The following is a 19988-nucleotide window of genomic DNA, read 5'->3' as shown; positions in this document are numbered from 1 at the left end:
TATCACAAACAATGCCAGTGTACAAAACCAAAGTTCCCATCGGTGGTTAAGAAAGTTTAGAAAGTTAAGAAAGTGAGCCTAGCGGCACAACCCACCGCCCCGTTTCAACGGGGGTGCTCATAGCATCCATCCATCCATCCTAATGATATTGAGGCAACGAAATGTTTCTCTCGTACCCTCATTTTGAGTATAGGGAGCGCATACAATATTCACTTGCCCTGAAGACGCCCAACTCATTGAAGAGGGAAAATACCAACGTACTAAGACTTTAAAGTAGACGTCGCGAGTAACGACAATCCACCTCTGTCTCCTGGACTTCGAAGTTCAGGCGCAAAAAATAAAACTTAGAAGAAAAAAAACTCTAACCCTTTTCACGAGTCGCGTCTGAAATTTCCGTACTTGGGTCTCCGCCATCGAACCGCTCAATCGATGGTAATCACTCCCATCTCGTGTTTGCGCCCGCCCGACTTCTTTGACAACGACGACAAGATAGAATAAGAGAGAGGGAAAGAGAAAAAGGAAAAGCAGCAGGGGCCACGGGATGAATCGTCTTTCACATTCCTTCTATCCCCATTTTCCTCAATACAGGCCTGCCGCGTTGCCGTTTGAAGAGAAAAGACCTGGCTCGGGTTCTACACGCATGACCCCGAGCGGGGTATCGTATTTGCAAATCAAACCCGATCGGAACCCGAGCCGACCTGCTGCAATGGCTTTGCTATATTGTGCGGGCAGACGGCCGAGAAAGATTCGGCCCACCTACGGATCGCTTCCTCTTGCCGCTGGAGCGCACCTAGATGAATGATATTGCTGCGCAAACCCCGTCGCGGAACAGACAGGAACGAAGAGGAGGAAAGTGCAGGCACGGGGATTACGTAACGTGAAAGAAGCCGTTATTAACTGGCTTCGGGCTTGTATTTGTCCACTTTCTTTATTTTTTTGCGCGAGCAAATAGCGCAAGGTGACTTGGGCGGCCGATATCGTTCCGCCTTGCTGCATTTGTGTTTTGTCGTCTGCTCGTCTGTTTTTGTTCGGCTTGTTCTCCATCTTAGCTTGTCGTCTGCTACGACATATATTGCTCGCGCAGGGCTCTGTGAAACGGCGCTTCTGTACATTCCTACGATGGCTTTAGGTTTTACCAGTCCGCCATGCTTCTGCCTTCCTTTTGTGCGGTTCACTCCTTCCGTTGGTTCTGCCACACTTCCTTATACTGCTAGAAAGACGTTTGCGAGGTCTCGTTTTGGGTCGTCTGCCTCTATTTTTTTGTTAAGATCTCATTTTTGAACGTCGGCGCTCAGCCATGCACGAAAGGAGCCTAATAATTAAAAATTATACGGCTCTTATTTTTCATGTTATATTTTGCAATTATATGGAGACTCCAAGCAAATTTTGGGCGTCAGCGTCGCTGTGAAATTTTGTATATATTTAGGCATAAGTATGCTATATGTCATGCTATGCTATATGATATGCGCGGCATATACGCGTTATATTGCCGCACCATTCTGTCTCTAAAGTTGCTCATACCAGGTCTTACATTACTGACGAGATTATTCCTCAGAATTTCGAGAATGTCAACCCACAAACAAATGTCATGAAATAAAGCATCGACAGCGTGCGCCTTTCTATCTTAAATCTTTTCAGACCTAAATATTAAAAGTGCGAAACATTAAAATAGCTCAAACGTGAAAAATTATGTAATTTTATTAGCGCGTCTGTGCACTATGCATCCAGGATCGGCCCAGGAAATAGGTTTGAAACATACTTGATGCGAAAAGACTGGTAGTAAAGTCGCTAAGAAAGGCTTCGGCTTCAATTAATGAACGCGAATGAAATTGCTTGATGACAGGATTCAAACAGGGGACCTCTAGAACGACAACTCGTTTTCACTTGACTTACGTCACGGAATTCATGCTTCCACTACTACGGCCATGAGTCTTGTACTTCGTGTAATATTCTAATATGCTGCTATCGCAGTCATTGCTTCGCCCTTATGGCGAAGCTTTGATATATATATATATATATATATAATGTGTGTGTGTGTGTGTGTGTGTGTGTGTGTGTGTGTGTGTGTTTGCCGCGCTGGGCTGTTTGTACGATTCGCACCGAGTTGTCATGACCTTTTCTACAAGCAGCATGCATAACTTGTCGTAAAACGTAAGTAAAATACCAAATAGTAGTTTAGTAGTTAACATGTCATGGTATGCTATATGATATGCGGTATATACGTGTTGTACTGCCAAACCATTCTATCTCTGAAGTTGCTCGTACCAGGTCTTACATTTCTGACGAGATTATTTCTCAGAATTTCGAGAATGTCAGCCCACAAACAAATGTCATAGCGTTCCTTACATTTTCGTTCGGCTATAAGGACATCATACAAATTAATTTAGAAAACGTGAGCTCTATGTGCTGTTTCCAATGACAGTAGCGTTTCTGAGTTGGCCTGACCGTAGTTTCCCTAAAACAGCACTGTCATTCAGCTTTGAACGATACATTCCTTGACCATGAATATATGATATCGTACTCTGTCGTTTCTCCTGGTCGTATAATTCACGCTTTTTATATTGTGCGTGAATTTGATAATATTTTTATTGCTCCATTTCTTCTCTCAACGTTGGTCGGCGTAAACTTGTCACCTTACAGATATAGCTTGTTTGTGTCAGCGTGCACCTTTGTGGCGCCATCTCGCGAGGCTGAATTCAACCAGAGAGCGAAGTAATTATTGCTAATGAGACGACATGCACAACTTAGCTGGTAGCGTTAGGGTGTTGGCGGCAGTATAATGGTATCGTTGACATAGAATGATGCTTTTCTTTTTCGACTGTAAAAGGAGGAAACACGTTAACGCTTCTGTCACATTGTGGTTCAGCAAATCGCCACAAGGCGTGCTTTCGTCCACGTCACCTATGTTCCGATGTCCCGTAAGCTCCGTTGCGCATATAAACAGGCTAAAACTGAATTACTGATCTATATACGCCTCGATGCAATGTGTTGCGTGAATAAGTGAGTGAGCCAAGTATGAATCATTCTTTCGTATATGCTGTTGTTTCGTTCGCCTTCAAATTCCACACAAAGGTGGAATATTGCGGTGTGTTTGGTTTATTTTTCTGTTTACATGCAACGTTTATTCGTTTCGTCCAAAATAAATCAGAAATGTACGCTTCGTTTGTGACGATACCGGACGCAAAGTGTATAATTCTGCAGTAATAGCGGGATGGCGCCACCTTTCACTGTTATGTCGAAACATTGCGCGGGCAACGTTTGGCCTGAACCCAGATAGATGGCGCTGCCGTTCGTTTCACTGCTACGGTTTCAGCCCAGCATTGCCACATGCAACGTGCAGATGTAATTTATTCACGAGAAGACAAGGATTTCCTCCGCACACGGTATTCTTCTTAAATGCAAACGCCACCTATGACCTATACGCGTATTTTCAGCGGAGAAGTTTCAGTGGTTCAGCCCAGAAGGGCGTTTGTACCTCAGTCCCTTATTAATGCAACTTTCGGTTGTTGTGAAAAAAAGGGGGTGTTAAATAGCTCGGAGCTGCGCGTTAAATTGTGAGAGACGCTGTAACGGAAGGTTTCACGTTAATTTTCACCACGTCCACACGGGGTTCTTTAACGGGCCCATCACCAGTCCCCATTACAAATTTTGGTTGTACTCTAGAAGCTGTAAAACGCCGTCCGAGGAGTTCGATTGTAGAAGCTTTAAAACGTTGTCTGAGGTGTGTTTTTACCCAAATACTTTTTTTTTCGACTGGGGGCTCATTATTGGAGAAGACAGAAGAAATTTGACTGCCGGCCAGAAGACGAGCGTCTTTGCCAACAGGGACACTCTCTCCCTTCTGCCTCGACATAGCATTCCCGAGAGTTCCTGGGTATACTTTGTGGCGCAACATACATTTCTTGAAAACGGACAGACGAAAGGAAGACAGTGAAGCGCCAACTTTCTTCTGTCCCTTTTCGCGAAATGTGTTGTGCGCCACAAAGTATACGTAGGAAATCTAAGCACCAACTTGCCCAAGTCCTTTTGGAACATTCCCAAGAGGTTTTCCTTCCCTGCCTTCTCCCACGTCTGAGCCGAGGGAGGTACCGCGATGTGAAGCCCCACCTCCCTTTCTTCCCCAGTTCCCTTTCCTTTCTTTCTTTCTTTCTTCCTTTCTTTCTTCCTTTCTTTCCTTCTTTCCTTCCTTCCTTCTTTCTTTCTTTCACTTTTTTCTGCGCGGCGCATTTACAGCTTTCGCGTTGCGCCTTCCGCAATGGATGAGCAAGCTAAGACCCGCGTTGTGGTTAGTGACGTCACTAGCCGTGGATTTTGCACCCAGTCGTTTGCGCGTGCGACCTTGACTCTGGCTGAGGAGCGCCGCTTGTTCGAGAGCTAGGGCGTGCGGTGTTCGGTTTGAAATGTCCGCTATTTTCGGGAGAAGGGCACGGCGCAGAGCTGTAATACTTCGCAGACACGATAGTAACCGCGTGGCATATACGCAACGTTTGTCTGTTGGAAATGGTCAACATAGTGAGGGGCCTTATTAAACAACTGTTTTTACCAGTAATTGCTAACTGAACGCTTGCGGTGTCTGTTAATTTTGTCTGAACTCCTTCGAACAAACGTAGAAGAAAGGAAAAGGAAGGTAGTTCACCGACACAGAAGAATGTCAGCCTTATTGGCTTGCTGAATTCATCATTTCAGCAATTTACGAGGCAGCGCCAGCTTTGAGAACTAAAGGCACTTCGCGCTCAAAGAACAACCAGCGTTTTGTAGTTAAACGACTTAGCGTTCGGCACCTACAAGACGTGGTTGTGCTGAGCCCTTGTGCGAAAAACTCAAATCAGCAGCGTTCACCTTTCCGTGAACAAATCCTCCAAGAACGAAATCAAATAGATGACATACGCTGAGAGTTAGTTATTCGATGCTTGCGTGGGCTCCCTATAAATTGGATTCCATCCTGAGCGAAGGAACGGCGATTAGATTTCCTTCCCGGCTCCAGAGTGGAGTGGAGGAGGTTCTAAATTCAAGACTCCGGTTGCGTATTGGTCAATGCTTCGCCGTTTCCCTCACGTTTATTCGGCGAATAGATAAACGGATAAATCGCTCCCGTTATTCCTGTCCATACTTTCCATAACATCAGTGCGGTAGGCAGGGAGGATGTCGCCGTAGTCTGGCACGTACCAAATTTTTCTGCCCTCATCGTGGAGCCTCGCACACTACTTGCATTTTGCACGCGTTTCGAAACAGCTCTGCAATGTCATTGTTTCCCCCTTGCGTCAGTCTCCTCAGTTAGTCTCTTTTCTTTTTTCTTCTTCCATTTTTTTTTCTCATCTCTTCGCATCTCTCCTCTGTACGCACCAAGTCGCTAATTCTCTTTACCACGATGACGGCGCTCAAATCCGTTTTACCTCGGTTCTTTTGTCTTCCTTTCATCTGCGCGCTCCAACACAAACTTACCTTTTTTTTCCTGCTGCCATTCTTACATATTCAGACAAGCGGGGGACATTAAGCTCGTTGTAGTACAGAGCGTGGAGGTTGGGGGAGTTTAAGAGAGGCGAGAAACTAACAAAACAGTGTAAGAAATAAAAAGGTTACTTACTAGCGCAGAGGCGAGCTACAAAACTAAAAATAGACCGCTAAATCCCGAGAACTCGGCAAAACATCGCCAGCAACATTGTAATCTGTGGAAAAGGAAGAGAAAGGGAGTGGGGGAGAGAGGAACAATGTAGATATGGCGAAACAAGCTTGCTCGGGCGAGAGGCCAAGCGGAACGGTGCGAAGAAAGAAATGAGAGGGGGAAAAATGAGGAGCCGAGACAAAATGAAAAAAACAAAACGATGTGGGAGAAATGAAAAATGTGAAAGTGGGGAAAAAGCGCTGCGGCGAAGAGTTGGTGTGACGAAGTGCGTGAAAAGATGCAGAGGAGGGGGAAGGTGGGGAAGGTGGAGCGGGCTCCGGAAAAGCTGCACTTTGTCTCTGCAAAACCGTGCACTGGAGGAGAAGCCTCGGAATTTGCTGTGGCTTTCACAGCACCGCTTCCGTCAGAAACACACGCATGCACACATTTATTTATTTATTTATTTATTTATTTATTTATTTATTTATTTATTTATTTATTTGTGTGCGTGTATATCTGTCTGTGTGTGCGATGCACTTTTTCCTCATCTGTATATTATCCTCTTCCTCGCCCGTACGTCATCACTGATCATCACCATCGTATGGTGATGATCAGGGATGGTCAGGGTGAAGAATTGCCGGGCTGATAAAAGAGGTCGTTCTATCTGTCTATGATAAACTTGTACACAACAGCACTTTGGGCTGTTTTCTGTTCGCTGCTCATAACCACGATGCCTCTAAACACCACAGCTGTCGCTGCGTAACACACCATGCAACTTCTGTTATAGAACTCACTAACACTGACCATACCTATCGTCATATAACCGCGCAGGCATACATATACTCATGCGAAGCACAGCTTTAGCGTTGTTGCAACCAGCTCCGTGCAGAGCAGCAGTGTGGTTTAGAGCATTGTGCATTACAGCGCGCCTACCGCGTGGCCGCCGCCGCTACTGTTGTCACGTGAATCTCTGCGTCACACCACTCCGCTGCTCCTTCACTGCGGCTCCGTTGTTCTCACCCCTCCAGTTGCTCCGTCAAGACATACTCCCTACATCGCCGAAGGTCACGTTTTCCCCAATAGGTGGCGTGCAAATCCACGCCCCCAGCAATGGCTCCTCCTACGTAATTGAAACGAATCTCGAAGGCTATGCGTTTTGCTGCAGCTGCGTGCACCGGAAGCTATTGGAAAGCCGGAAACACCTCACAGACGCCATGTTTCAGCCGCCCCCTATAGAAACCCTGTGAGGACCTTAGAACTTGACTCACGCCGACCTCTCTACCTTCCTGCTATTAAAGCTTCTCTCTCTCTCCCTCTCTGTCTCTCTCTCTCTCTCTCTCTCTCTCTCTCGTAAGTCCAACCGGCCCGACCATGCCTTCATTACAACCCGGATACATGCATGGCGCCCCAATTTGGACAGAATGCTAATGCATTAAATATTCGTTTTGAAGAAATGACGATAAGGGTTTTGTGAGCTGAAACGATGACAAATTATTAGACAGGCTTATAATAGCGTACGCAAACGTAAAGGCCTTGCACTGGTAAAGAAAGACTCTACTCACTTGAATATGCAAGCCCCTCCCACTTCCTAAGTTATTCCGGGATTCAGGCGTCCGTAGGCTTCACGAGGCAAGTGGGCATGTAAATGTGACGTTAGGGCTAATGGATTCTCTTGGCTTGGGCGGGTTTGACAACGACGCCAGATGCTGCAACGCCCGCTTACGTCTACATTTTTCCTTCGCGTACATTAAGCTCTAGATATCCAAGTCACGCTTGCTGCAAGGAACTGCTGCTGTTCTGTTCTTTAGAAGTTCCAAGGCTGCAAGGTACTTCTGACAAAGCGTATAAGCGAAGTGAAGCCGCGCTGTCGCATTCACGTAAACGCAGCTAATGGTCACAACTCCAAATCATTTGTCGCGTCAATTCACCAACCGTGGAGCATGTATCGACAGTACGGCAAGCTAGCAGACGCTGAGCGGACGACGGGGTTCGGATGAACAAATATTAAGAGGCATTCGGCCTTCCTTTTGGCTAAGAAGTCCTCCAACGCCCACAGTGCTGCAAGAAACTACTGAGAAAGAGTGCAGTAGCCTTACTTCAAGCTCGTTTCCTAAACTAATTAGAGAGATAGCCTGGTAGTCTTACAAGATCTCTCATACCGGACACAATGTTACGCTTGGAAGGCTTGTGTGCGTGTTTTGAAGAAGCATATTACTACATAGATGAAAAAAGTCCTATTGCGTTTAGAAAAAGTTCATTCATTTCGTCGGCGGTAACTCCTCAACGAAGAAATTCTCTTCAATAACACGTGCCAGAACGGATAATACGTAACTGCTTGTTCGTTTGATTTCTAGACCGGGCAAAGTGGACGGCTCGTTGCCAAGGTTTAAACCGTCGTTTCAATAGAATTCGAAGACATATGAGCACCCCTTATGAGTCGTGAAAGCGAAAGCATCACCGTCCAATCGAAGGCCGCTGAGCGATAGAGTTTTGCGCTGCGAGTAATGTACCACAGCGGTGCGTGTCGCCCGAGCCAGCCGGTAGCAGTGGCAGTTTGCGGTACCAACGCTGCGTGCCACCGGCGTCCTGCGCGACGATAGACCTTTCCCTTCGCGCAACACCTGGCGCACTGACGAGGCAGCAGGTGTTCCCTCTCGCCCACTCTGCTCCGTCGATGCGCTCTCTAGACGTGGCGTCTCAGCCAATTGGAATCCAGCTGCCCTCTTGCTGCTCCAGACAATAGACGCTGGCTTTTTCTCTCAACGAGCCATTTCACGCTTTCGCATCGAACGTTTATTCTCCGCCTCCATCCAATACGATGAGCTGCGTTCAGAGCAAGCCCGCTGTCTTGAAGCTAAATTTATTGCGGCTGAAATTCCCCGCCTGCCCTGCGTTTGGGGAAGCTTAAGCGTGGCATGCTTTTTGCTATAGTAAGTTGCGTACTTAAATACGTCGACCATGCGAGCTACCTCTGAAAAAAAAAAAAAAACTGCTTCAGTGAAGCGGGCTTCTCTGCACTATGAGGGTTGCAGTGGCGAAGCCAGCTTTGCAGCGAGGTACGCACACATGCGTGGACAGCTTCCTAGACTCCTCGCAAGGAAGATCACCTGTAAGAAAAGCAGGGTCTCAGTTTTGATACGTACGCAAACATATCGCGCGTGTTCTTCTGACTTGCTCACGTGAGTTGTAGGAGTGTCGTGAATAACTATACCTGAAAAGGGAAACTATATTTCACTTCTCGAACTATGTGAAGCAGCTACATCCTATCAAGAAAAAGTACCACAATATCGATTCTCCCCTTTTCCGTAGCTAAGGTATCTTGGATGACACTTGTTGTATGGAAAGAACACGTATATACTAGTGATGCAAAATGGGCGAGTCGTTGAACGGAACAACGGCTTGCCCATTGCGTGCCGCTAATCGGCACGTGAAGCGCTCTGTGGAGCGCAGCCGGATCTGGTTTCCGGATGGCCGACGTGTAGATCAACGCCGCACAATAGGTGAGCCGTTGTTCCGATCAACGACTCGCCTATTGTGTGCCGCTAATCCATGCGGGATGCGCTTCTCATCGAGAGTGAGAGAGGTTCTCTCTGAAGCAGAGCTAGCCGGTTCTCTATGACGAATGACCGATGTCGCACTCTCGCCGCACTGCACGGAATAGGTGAGACGAAGTAAAAGCATGTTCTATCTGTGGCCGGAGAACTCGGCTTTGCATCGTAATTTTTTATTCGTTTTTCTACGCGTTTTTTGCAATGCCGGGGGGGTGCCGGGAGGACTCGCTCGTGGTGCTCCCAGTCCGCAGGGGGATTGAATTATTGCGGAGCGCGTGTCGTGAAGTGAGCGAGGAAGAGGAAGCAATGGGAAGGTCCGTATAGTACGCGGGCTTTGTGCACCTTTGGCCGGGCCAGATAAGTCGGTTTAGAAGATGTGTGTCTTTTTTTTTCTTTTCTTTTTTTTCGCGGGCTGTCCACGTTACAGCAGCACAGCGTCGCATTACTGCGGAGGTGCGTAGCTTTCGTCCTCGTAACTGATTTTGCGCTCTTTTACTCGCTTTTTTTTCTTTTCTCTTTTTTCTTGCTTTCTTGCTTGAGCGCATGCAGTACGAACATGTCGCTCTACGTTTTCTCTGTGTGAGTTCATCAAAGCGTGAGCGGTTATGCTTTTGTTCTTGTGTGCTATTTACTCTCTTTTTTTTCTCTTTGCTTATTTCTTGCTTGCTTGATTGAACACTGCAGTACTAAGAAACAGCATCGCTGTACGTTTTGTGTCTGTAAGTTGATCAAAACATGAGCGGTAGTGCTTTTGTTCTCGTGTATTCCTTGTCCTTACGTTGCTGCCAAGTAATTCCAGCCTCTATCCTTCCTCGTTGCGCGCTGTTGTAGAAAAAATGATTGTTCTTGAAGTAAAATTTTAAGCCGACTCATGGCGGGAAAACGGCGCAACATTTACCATACTGGCACGAGAAGGTACTGAAGGTCGTATGAAGCGTGTCCGTGTGTTAAACATTGCACTATGAATTTCTTGCACTATGCACTGGTGCCGGACCTCTCTAATTAGTCTTAAAGCCGAGTTCCTCCCGTCAGTTACTCCGGAATATGTCGCCTAACTCTAATAGGGGTGCACATCTTCTGGTCAAAGCGCTGCGAGAGCCAGTTACGCCGATTTCATCCAGGAAAGTGTGCGTACTTGCTCCGTTTTCATGAGGAAGGTGGAACGCTCCAGCATTTCGCTTCCGCTTCGTAGGAGATATCACGGCACAGATTTCATATTCTACTTTATTTAACTTGGCTGATATTCTAGATGCTGCCTCGTTCCCCACTAAATAGGTCGTTTCTTTCTTGCTGCAAAAAAAGACAGACAGACAGACAGACAGACAGACAGACAAGAAGATAGATAGATAGATAGATAGATAGATAGATAGATAGATAGATAGATAGATAGATAGATAGATAGATAGATAGATAGATAGATAGATAGATAGATAGATAGATAGATAGATAGATAGATAGATAGATAGATAGATAGATAGATAGATAGATAGATAGATAGATAGATAGATAGATAGATAGATAGATACGCTTACAATGCCCACGTAGACCTATAAATCCGATCCTATGATGGCCTTCTTGAGGGTGATCGCATTAATAAATAAACACGACAAAACGTATTAGCGTGCAGAATTGTCAGCACAGTGTGAACTACATCAAAAGATAGCATCGAAGCTAACTAGATTACCGAGGGAGATAATTTTCGGCTCATTTTTTTCTTTGGCTCGTTGTGGATAGTGTACTGTGACCGGACGGAGCGACCCGTTTATCTATTCTTCGGTAAACTAGCTGACTTGCTATTACTGAATGACACCCCAGTACAAGCTAATTGATGCTGCTTAATTGATGGACTGTGTTTAGAAAACGTTCATTCCGACCACTGACGATACGAGCACTGTTGAGTCACGATGACGGCACAATACCACCAGTACGGTAACATCCAAAGAACTGAGCACTCTACCGTATGTCCCAGCTAACGTTAGCCAAGCTCTTCAACGAAAAAAAAAAGATTTTAAGAACATGGTGAAATACACAATTATAAAACCTACAATGTTCCGTTGTTAGAGGTCTGAAAACGAAACATCGCGTATCCTAAGATCGTATCTTGCACTTTGTTGTTTTAATCTTCCTTTCTTTTTCGTTGAATGGCTTGGCTAACGTTGGCTGGAACGCCCTATATACACATCACGTTTTCACAGAAATGTTCGAGTCGGCCGGACACCACAAACATATTACTACTTGCCCCAATAGAAACACTGTGTTACGCGTAATCGAATATTCACATCACAGGCGTTATGTTGAAGGTGTACAAGTACATGAAAGATATGTAAAATTGGAAGAATGTGGCCGAGACAATTTACATAAGTATGCAGCGGTGGCACGAGATGCGTATGCGCAAAACTAGCTGATTGATTTACAGCGCTAAGCAACGCCGCTGCTACGAGGAACGCCGTAAAGGCGGGCTCCGACTCAAATCTGGCAAAAAAGGCTAATCGATGCAGAGCCAACTAATTTCCAGAGCTGCATGCTTTGCACACATCTCTCTCGCTCCACATTTTTGTTCAAGCTACGCAAAAGCGGTGAAATCGCCGAGGAACGATTGTGCAAACGAACCACTTTTCGTGATTACCCGAAAGCGCTAACAGCAATCGAGAGCTCCTTCTTGCGGTGGAGTGGGTCGGGGTCGAGATGGAGGGTTGGAGGGGGGGGGGAGTGGGGGGGGCAGACGAAAAGAAAGGCACACCCTCCGCTAATGGAGCGCTCGCTAAATGACCGCCGCCTCTTTGTGCTCTTGTTACCATTCGCTAAGACAACTTTCTGAAACGCCTGCGGTGTAAAGCTCGGTCATGTTGTACTTGCAAGAAAATGCATGTAGCAAAAAAAAGGGGGGGGGGGGCAGCTAACTGTGTACGACAAAATAAAGAACAGAAAAATTTAACAGGAGAGACAATGGCGGGGTAGAAAGAAGGGGAAGAAGACTAGGGGGAGCGAAGAGACAGATAAGGTGGAGCTAGCAGCCGCTATAGAGGTTGGCTTAATTCTGGAAACATTCGATTCTCTAATGGAAGTGGCCTTTATTACATGCCATTGTTGTCGTACATCTCGATCGTTCTTTTAATCGTTTTTTTCTTTTTTTTCTTTCTTTCTCTCTTTGCTCTACTTTTCTCCTGTTCACTCTTGTCTCTTATTTCTTTTCATATTGCAGGACCTTACCGACAAAGGGGCTACGTCGACTTTCTTAGACGTGAGTACTTCTCCTTTTTTGTGTGGGTTCCAATATTGACACAGTCATGCATTCGCTAAGAATTTTTTTTCTCACACAAACCATCTTTCCATCGCTTCCCTGACACTTTCTTCTTTTTTTCCTCTCTCTCTCTCTATATATATATATATATATATATATATATATGTGTGTGCATTTCAACGTGTACACAGTTCTTCACTTTGCAGTGACTTCTTTTTCTTTGTTGTTGCCGGCGCGTGCAAGGTATCCTTGCATCGCTGTCACTTTCGCGGTCTCGTGAGCGTCATTTCATTTTTTTTTTCTGTTCTCTTGGTTGTTCCCTCGCGTTTCAAAACCGCGCATTCGCTGTCACCTGCAGCGGGCGCCACTTTGACAAATTGAAAAAAAAAAGTGCGGAAAAAAAATACAACAAAAGCCCCTTCGAGTTCGGCTTTCTTCCTATACCCCAGCCCGCGATCCCAGATCGCGCGCTCTCTTTCCTTCCGCCAGCTGTTGACAGATGGCGCTACCTGCGGCGCGCCGTCTCGGCATGCGTCTCTCGAAAGGAAAGCGCTCATTCTTCATGGCGTTCATTTTCCTTAAGAGCACTGCATTATGCATGAGAGGCGAGCGCTAGCTGCCCCCCTCCCCTTCCCCGCATCGCCTATTCTCGATGTCCTTCCTCCTCGCTTTCTCATTAGACGCGGCGTCGAGGCATTCCTTTCGCGTTCCGGGCGCGTGGTCGTTTTTCATCATTTAAAATATACCGCTCGCCTAATGACGTATCCCTCCGCCGGTCGGCAACTCGCGGTCGCGGTTTGGAACCGTCGCGCGCGCTCGGTTTGCGGCCGACACTGCGTTCATCCGACACCGCCTTCGTAGTTCGGAAGGCTGAATTTTTAAACAGCTTAAGTGTAACTCGTTGCCTTACAAACGCAACGGGTGTTGCCGGTCGTTAAATTCAATTCCATTTGGAAGAAGTGGGCTGACTGCGCGCTTAATTCGCATCTTTAGGTATCGTTCACCTTCTAGAGACCGCGTGGCGAGAGCGCTCGGTCGTTTAAGATGATTAAGTTTCGAACTGAGTTTATTACTATTGCTTATTCCTTTGAATAGGTAGTGAGGGCGGTTCTTTTAACTTGCGACCATTCGGTAGTCGGTCGCTCGGGGAATTCGAATTAAAACAAACCGCAATGTTAACTCGGCCTTATTAAATAGTTTTTGTTTAGGGGACGCAAGCGGCTTGCGTACGCAAGAGCTAAAGGCGATGGTACTGCCCATGCGCAGTGCCATCGCCCCTAGTTTTTGCGTACGCAAGCCGCTTGCGTCCCCTAAACGAAAGCTCTCTATTGTTTCTTTGTTAGCGAGGAAAAAGATACGGCACGCGCATTCGACGTTCAAGTTACATTTTTTTTTTTCTAAATTACCGTTCATTTTCTCCACGACGTGTAGCAGCAGCGATGGGTTATTTAGCCTCATTTCATGGAGAAGACCTTCGCTGAGAGACGTTGGCATAGCTGTTTCACGTATATAGCCGAACTCTTTCGTGTGTGCACGAAGGGACAAAGCTGGCGAGTAGGTTCACTAGTTTCTTCACAGTCGCCGCAGGAGTGAAACTAACTGCGCAGTTTTGCACTCTTTTGCTTTACTTGCCGACGATAGCACAATCACCGCCAAAACAAACGAACAAACACGCACGGACACACACACACACACACAGAGAGAGAGACAGACAGACAAACAGGGGCAAGCAGCGTTCAGTTTCTGAAACATGAGCAAATACTTTACCTTTCTTTGGAAACCATCGAAGCGGTTTTCGCACAAGCACAATTACTGCCCGGAACACGACGGTCCTGCCACTTTGTCAAATAATCAATGCTGCGCAATTCTGTGCGAATAATTAATCTGTCTAAAAATGCCTCCGAAACGCGCACTTAGTGCTTCTGTAGAAGATATGGAAACTTCGCCTAGAATTGGTTCGTCGACTTTATCATATAAACTTTACACTAAGAACCCTCTGAGGTACCTGGGGGGAATCGGACCAGAAGCGTGCAGTGCCTAAGGATTAAGAAGCAATACCGTCTACATCGTAGACTTGCATGTTATCCTGATCTATCGTTATCGTCAACCAGCGATCAGCGAAGAAAATTGCCGTAGAGATCGCCGCCGTTGTTGATCAAATTCACCGATAGTCTTTTTCTAAATGTCCGCTGCGCTACTATGGCATTATACGGCTTAAAATTTAAACTGCGATGTTAATCTTGCGGTAAACTCCATAAAACTGTATCACTGACTTATCACCATGATAAATAACTTTTTATTGGGTTTTCCTACCGGACAACTTCAGATTGTTTGCACTGCACTATTACTGCACGCCGTTATGAACTTCCCCTTTTAAGCGGGGTGATCGCAAGTGAGTCGGACGTCAGTAGAAAAGTCGTTTAGGTCTTACTAAAAAACGCAAGTGCACGGGAAGGATAAAAGAAACGAGAAATAACGTAACGCACGCGTGTTGAGAATTTACCGAGAAAATTGCCTCGAATTGTACAGGAATTCTTAAATGGCTGCCCAAGCGTCCCTATATGGCAACGTCCAAGCGAGGGTGTTTCTAAGGAAACAATGCCAGGACAAGAAAAAAATTCAGCTCAGTATGCCGAACTATACCCCCTCATTAGAAGATCACACAAGGTGGCACTGGGCCTTCCAGACAGCACAAGCACGGAATTTCTGCTACAGCTGTGTGTCCACAACACGCTCGGAGAGTTGATTGAGGCACACCTAATCTCGCTACTCGAGAGACTAGCGAATACACGAACGGGCAGGAGCATCCTCGACAAACTCGGGAAAAGTTATCGCAAGCAGCACGGCGGCAATATATCCCTTCCAAGCGCGATCAGGGAAAAGCTGCAGGTGGCTAATCTAGCCAGGAACATGAACCCTAAACTCAATCAGAGCCGAAGAGAGAGCAGAGCCAAGGCTTTTCTCCAAGCCTTCGGTAGGGACAAGGAAGCGCCGTTCGTAGACGCTGCAGAATACGAGGATCGACGTGCTTTCGCAGTGGCAGTCCTCAATACCGACAAACAATTGGTCAGTTCATGTAGTATACTCGGCAAAAACCTCGAGGTAGCGGAAGAGGTGGCGATAGCCCTAGCTATCGTTAACCCCAGTTGAGATACGTACTTAGTGACTCGCAGACGGCAGTGAGAAACTAGGCACGAGCCAGAATTTCGCCGAAGGCTGAGGCTATACTCAAAGGCAGCGCGAACTATGTCACCTCTGAGGAGACGGAGGAACGACACATTATATGGTTCCCGGCTCACACGTCCCCCCACACCTCCGTACCCAACCTCAACGAGGAGGTCCACCGCGTAGCACGAGGTGTCACATTCCGCACACCCGTAGAAGGATCCTGTCTTGGGGTTGGAATACCAACGGAGGCATGGACAGAGAGGGACAGAATGACCAGGTACTGTGATATTACAAAATTTTATCAAAACTCCAGGCGTGTTTATTCACCCCCTAACCCCAAACTCGACAGCAGGGATGTTACAAACGAAGACCTTCCCCAACCCCGTCCATCTCAGGAGGATATATCCAGACCTCTATTCAGACGATAACTGCAACTTATGCGGCAGGGCTCACGCATCTTTTAGACACATTCTCTGGGAATGTGAGGTTATATGCAGAGAAAATGCAGTTTCCCCAGGTGAAGCTGCGGCGCAGTGGACGGTTGCGTTGCGCAGCTCAAACCTCCAAGATCATTCTATGGGCCATCCAGCAAGCCCGTGAGGCGACGAGGAGACAGGATCTCCGGACCTCCTCGGGGGCGGCCTAGGCCCAAGCCACGAATGTGCCGCATTTTCAATAACCTTTCAATAACCTTTCTTTGATTATAGCCGGCCAGTTTCCTGGTGTAGGGGTTGAGGACGGACTTCGGGATGGAAACAAACTTGGGAGTATTTATTTTACATTATATACAGAGAGGTGAGAGTCAATTAACAGTCGTACAGTCATTACGGGCCGGCAGCAACTCGGACTCTGCGGCCCGCGGCAAGAAGTTCGAGAGAGGTGAATCAGGGAATGCTCAGGTATCTCTGGAATGCTTCTTATAAACCCTTCGAGCACTGGAAGTCGCGTCATGTTCGACCAATGGGCCAAAGGTTGGCGCCTGTGCCGCGGTGCCACACCAGGCGGCTCCCTGCGGTCTTGCCTTCTGACTTGCTATACGCTCTTCAAAGGCGGAGAAGGGGCCCCATTGTCCGAGGGCTCACCTACTCCCGGCGGTACGGCCCCGCTGTGGTAGCAAATGCCTTCTTCAAAGGCGAAGAAGGGGGACGATTGGGCTCCATTGTCCGAGGGCTCCTTCTACTCCCGGAGGCACGGCTCCACCGGCGGCGTACGAACTTGTTGGCGCGTGAACTTGTTGGCTCGAGCGCTCCTCTGGAACGTGCTGCGATTCGATGTGGTCCGGGGGAACTCGAAGTAGGCGCAGGAAACAGCTCCATATCTAACACTGGTTGGGCAGCTGCCGGGTTTCTGACCTGGAAGTTAGGGTTATGCACCGCTGGGAGGGAGGAGTCAGGATAGACAGCTACATTGTAAAAAAATTTACACCCTCAAAAGTAAAGAAAAATAGTGTAAATGTGTCTATAACTCACCCTTAGGGTGTGATTTATTTAACTGACACCCTAAGAGTCACATTTGCACTCTTCTAAGGGGGTAAATTATTTTACAGTGTAGCTCGTTGTGCTCTATGCGAGCTGCAGAGTGGTTTCGTCGGCGGACGCCAACTCTTTGCTGGAGAGTCACGTGCTGTCGCGCTACAGCATGGGACTCTCTAGCACGTGTTATGTGTAGCACACCAACGAAAGCTTAGCAAACGTTCGTGCTTAGATGCATCCGTCGAATGACTGAATTCTTTTTTTTTCTTTCTTTTAAACTTGGCAAAACCAGGAATTGATTGAGAGGCATGATGTGGGATCCAGGGGATCTTTAACGCGCCCCCAATGCACTGGACACGGCCGGGATTCGGCCCCGCGACCTCGTGCTTAGCAGCGCGACATCATAGCAGCTAAGCCACCGCTGCTGGTCTGCCGCATCTGTGGTGACTATGTCGGGCAGGGTGTCTGCCAACCGGGAAAACCGGGAATTTTCTGGGAATTCGATAATTCTAGAAATACTCAGGGGAAATTCGGGGAATTTGTGCTTCTATCATAGAAAACTACCTCTAATTTTATTGAAAGGTGAACGAAGGTCGCGGTAATGCTGGCTCGTGTAACAGAGGGGAATAGTAACGAATCGTCTTTGACGCTTCGTCGTCCGCAGGATGAGTTGTCAGTGTACATACAGTCAACGACCGACTTTCCGGACGCCCGATCATCCGTACGGTTTCGCGGTACCACCATGTACTGAACAGAAGCATAAGAACATCTAAAATTTCGAACGCAAGAACATTTCACCGTGCTACCGCAGGTCCTACACGCATTAATCACAGCATCAAAGCCACCATCGCCGCCATTCTGACTATATTTCGCCGCACCGAACCGGCGCTCTTGCACGCAGATCCTCTGGCTGCCGTAGCCACCACCGCGCCAACGCTAAGCCTAGCTGCTTCAACGTTCGCTATTAAGCTTCTTGCCGTTCTGTGCCGTGTTCTTCATTGAAAGAATTTGCCGTTGTCAGCAATGGCACCGTCTTCGCCTTTGTGGTCCTCGGCTTCGAAGCTGGGAAAGCACGGCGCGTTGCATACAATCCTGGTTCCCGAAAGTCAGCCTCGCCTCGATACAACAATGTTACGTGGTGAAGCATACGCAAAGTAGTGCGGTGAAGCTTAACAAGCGTGCGAAAGGGCAATTGTCAGACGACACAGTATGCATTTTTTAACTTACACACGCGTGCACCCGCCATCTCTTGTCTCAGTACGAGGATCGATATGCCTAGTAAATGCACTGGCAGGCCTTCGGGGCTTTTTCGGATGTGCCTGTGGCGATTTGAGTCCTTAAGGGCAGTAAAGGACATGCATTCATTTTTCAGAACTGTACGATTTTTCGGACGGTTTTGCGGCCGATAGATAGTCCGAAAAATTGCACTTGATTGTACAAATGACCAATACAGTGCTTCAAATGGTCCGTGGGGTGAACGCGCGGTCGAAGGAGCACGAGAACAGACGGGACCAACGCATTGAGCAATGACCGGGATAGGAAGCGTGCTGCTGCTTCTTTGAAGGACCTTTAGCTCGAAGGCAAAGCGTTGGTTGACGCTGAGATGCAGCTGACAATCATTCAAACCAAGATAAACTTTGAAGCAGTGAAATGCATCACTGAGGCATTCTGCGGGGGCAGAGAGTATGTCAGGTTGACTTACTTACCAGCTGCTGAGACAGAATCTCATTTGTGGCAAAGTTCGGGCCTCATACCAATGAGCTTGCTGTCAGTTGATAGAAATAGCTCGTATTCGAAAATATTTGTTTCTGCATGCATCTCCTTTTTTATTGGTAGTTGAGAATGTTCGACTCAATTTGTAATGGCGTTTCCCTCCCTTTGCTTTTCTTTTTGAGTAAAATAAACGCCACTCCTTTCTATTCAAGATGGATAATTGGTTTCTTTCGATGACAGAGGTCTTCACACCTCTGTCATCGCGCCGCTACTCTTGTCGATCACGCTGTCTAAAGGCTCACACGCACTATAGGCCTATACCCGACATCGATTTCGGTCTGCCGACTGTCGGCGACAGCGCTTTTTTTTTACCTTCGTGTCGGTGCCTCTGTTACACTGTGCCGACACCGAGCTCCTTGCCGACCGGCGGCAGATTGTCGACGTCGGTACTGCAGTGTAACAGAGGCGCCGACGCGATGGAAAAAATGGTGTCGCCGATAGTGGGGCTGCAGACCGATATCGGTGTCGGGTATAGGCCTATAGTGCGAATGAGCTTTGATGAAACAGGTGGTCGATAGTCTGTACCGCCATAACCCATTACAGTTATCAATTTCAGCACTAAACTTTGAAAGTATTGCTATAGTGTACCCATTTCGTCTGTGCGGTAAAACTCAAACCATAAAATAATTTACACCCATAAAAGACAATAGGCAGTGTAAATTGGTCTTTACGTCACGCCCTTAAACCCGCCCCCGCCGACGTACGCGTGTGAGTTACAGACAGAGTTACACCCTTTCTGATCACCGCTTTACACAGTCATGTAGAGTTGTTCTTCGAATTGCCTCTCTCGCAGCATCCCGAAGGCTTACGAATTCGAAGGCGTGTTGTGGTAATCTCATTTCTTTGCCCGTTATACTCGGGGAAGTTAATTGGTTTTTAAGTGTCACAATGTTATTCACTGAGCTCTGCAGTTGCGCAATAAAAGAAAAGATTCGGCAGAGACACTTAAGACGGCTTACATGTGGGAATTACGAAAGCATTGTACCGTTTGTAGACGTCAGAACGGCCGTGAACGCGCTCGTGTTATACACTCATGACGTGGCGCCACCTCCTACCCATTGGCTGAGCCGTCACGTGCCCGATGACGCACGCACTAGGCCACGCCTTCAGTCAGCCAGAACCGCCGTGGCGTCGTCTCGCGTCTCGGAGGCCCAGGTTCGACTCCGACCCGGACCGAAATT

The 19988-nt window shown here is 47.3% G+C and overlaps 1 protein-coding gene across 2 annotated transcripts in view; it reads left to right on the top strand.

The window, feature by feature from the left end:
* LOC135917978 (tyrosine-protein phosphatase Lar-like) overlaps positions 1 to 19988 on the top strand; it is a 691474-nt gene that overhangs the window by 578012 nt on the left and 93474 nt on the right. For both annotated transcript variants that reach the window (XM_065451631.1, XM_065451629.1), the window contains exon 7: positions 12356 to 12394. In XM_065451631.1, coding sequence (XP_065307703.1) covers positions 12356 to 12394 — 39 coding nt within the window. The remainder of the gene's footprint in view (positions 1 to 12355; positions 12395 to 19988) is intronic.

The sequence above is a fragment of the Dermacentor albipictus genome, chromosome 9 (genome assembly GCF_038994185.2).
Source record: "Dermacentor albipictus isolate Rhodes 1998 colony chromosome 9, USDA_Dalb.pri_finalv2, whole genome shotgun sequence".
Taxonomy (NCBI): Eukaryota; Metazoa; Arthropoda; class Arachnida; order Ixodida; family Ixodidae; genus Dermacentor; species Dermacentor albipictus.
The sequence above is the reverse complement of the archived record's forward strand: the minus strand, read 5'-3'. Positions and strand labels throughout refer to the sequence as shown.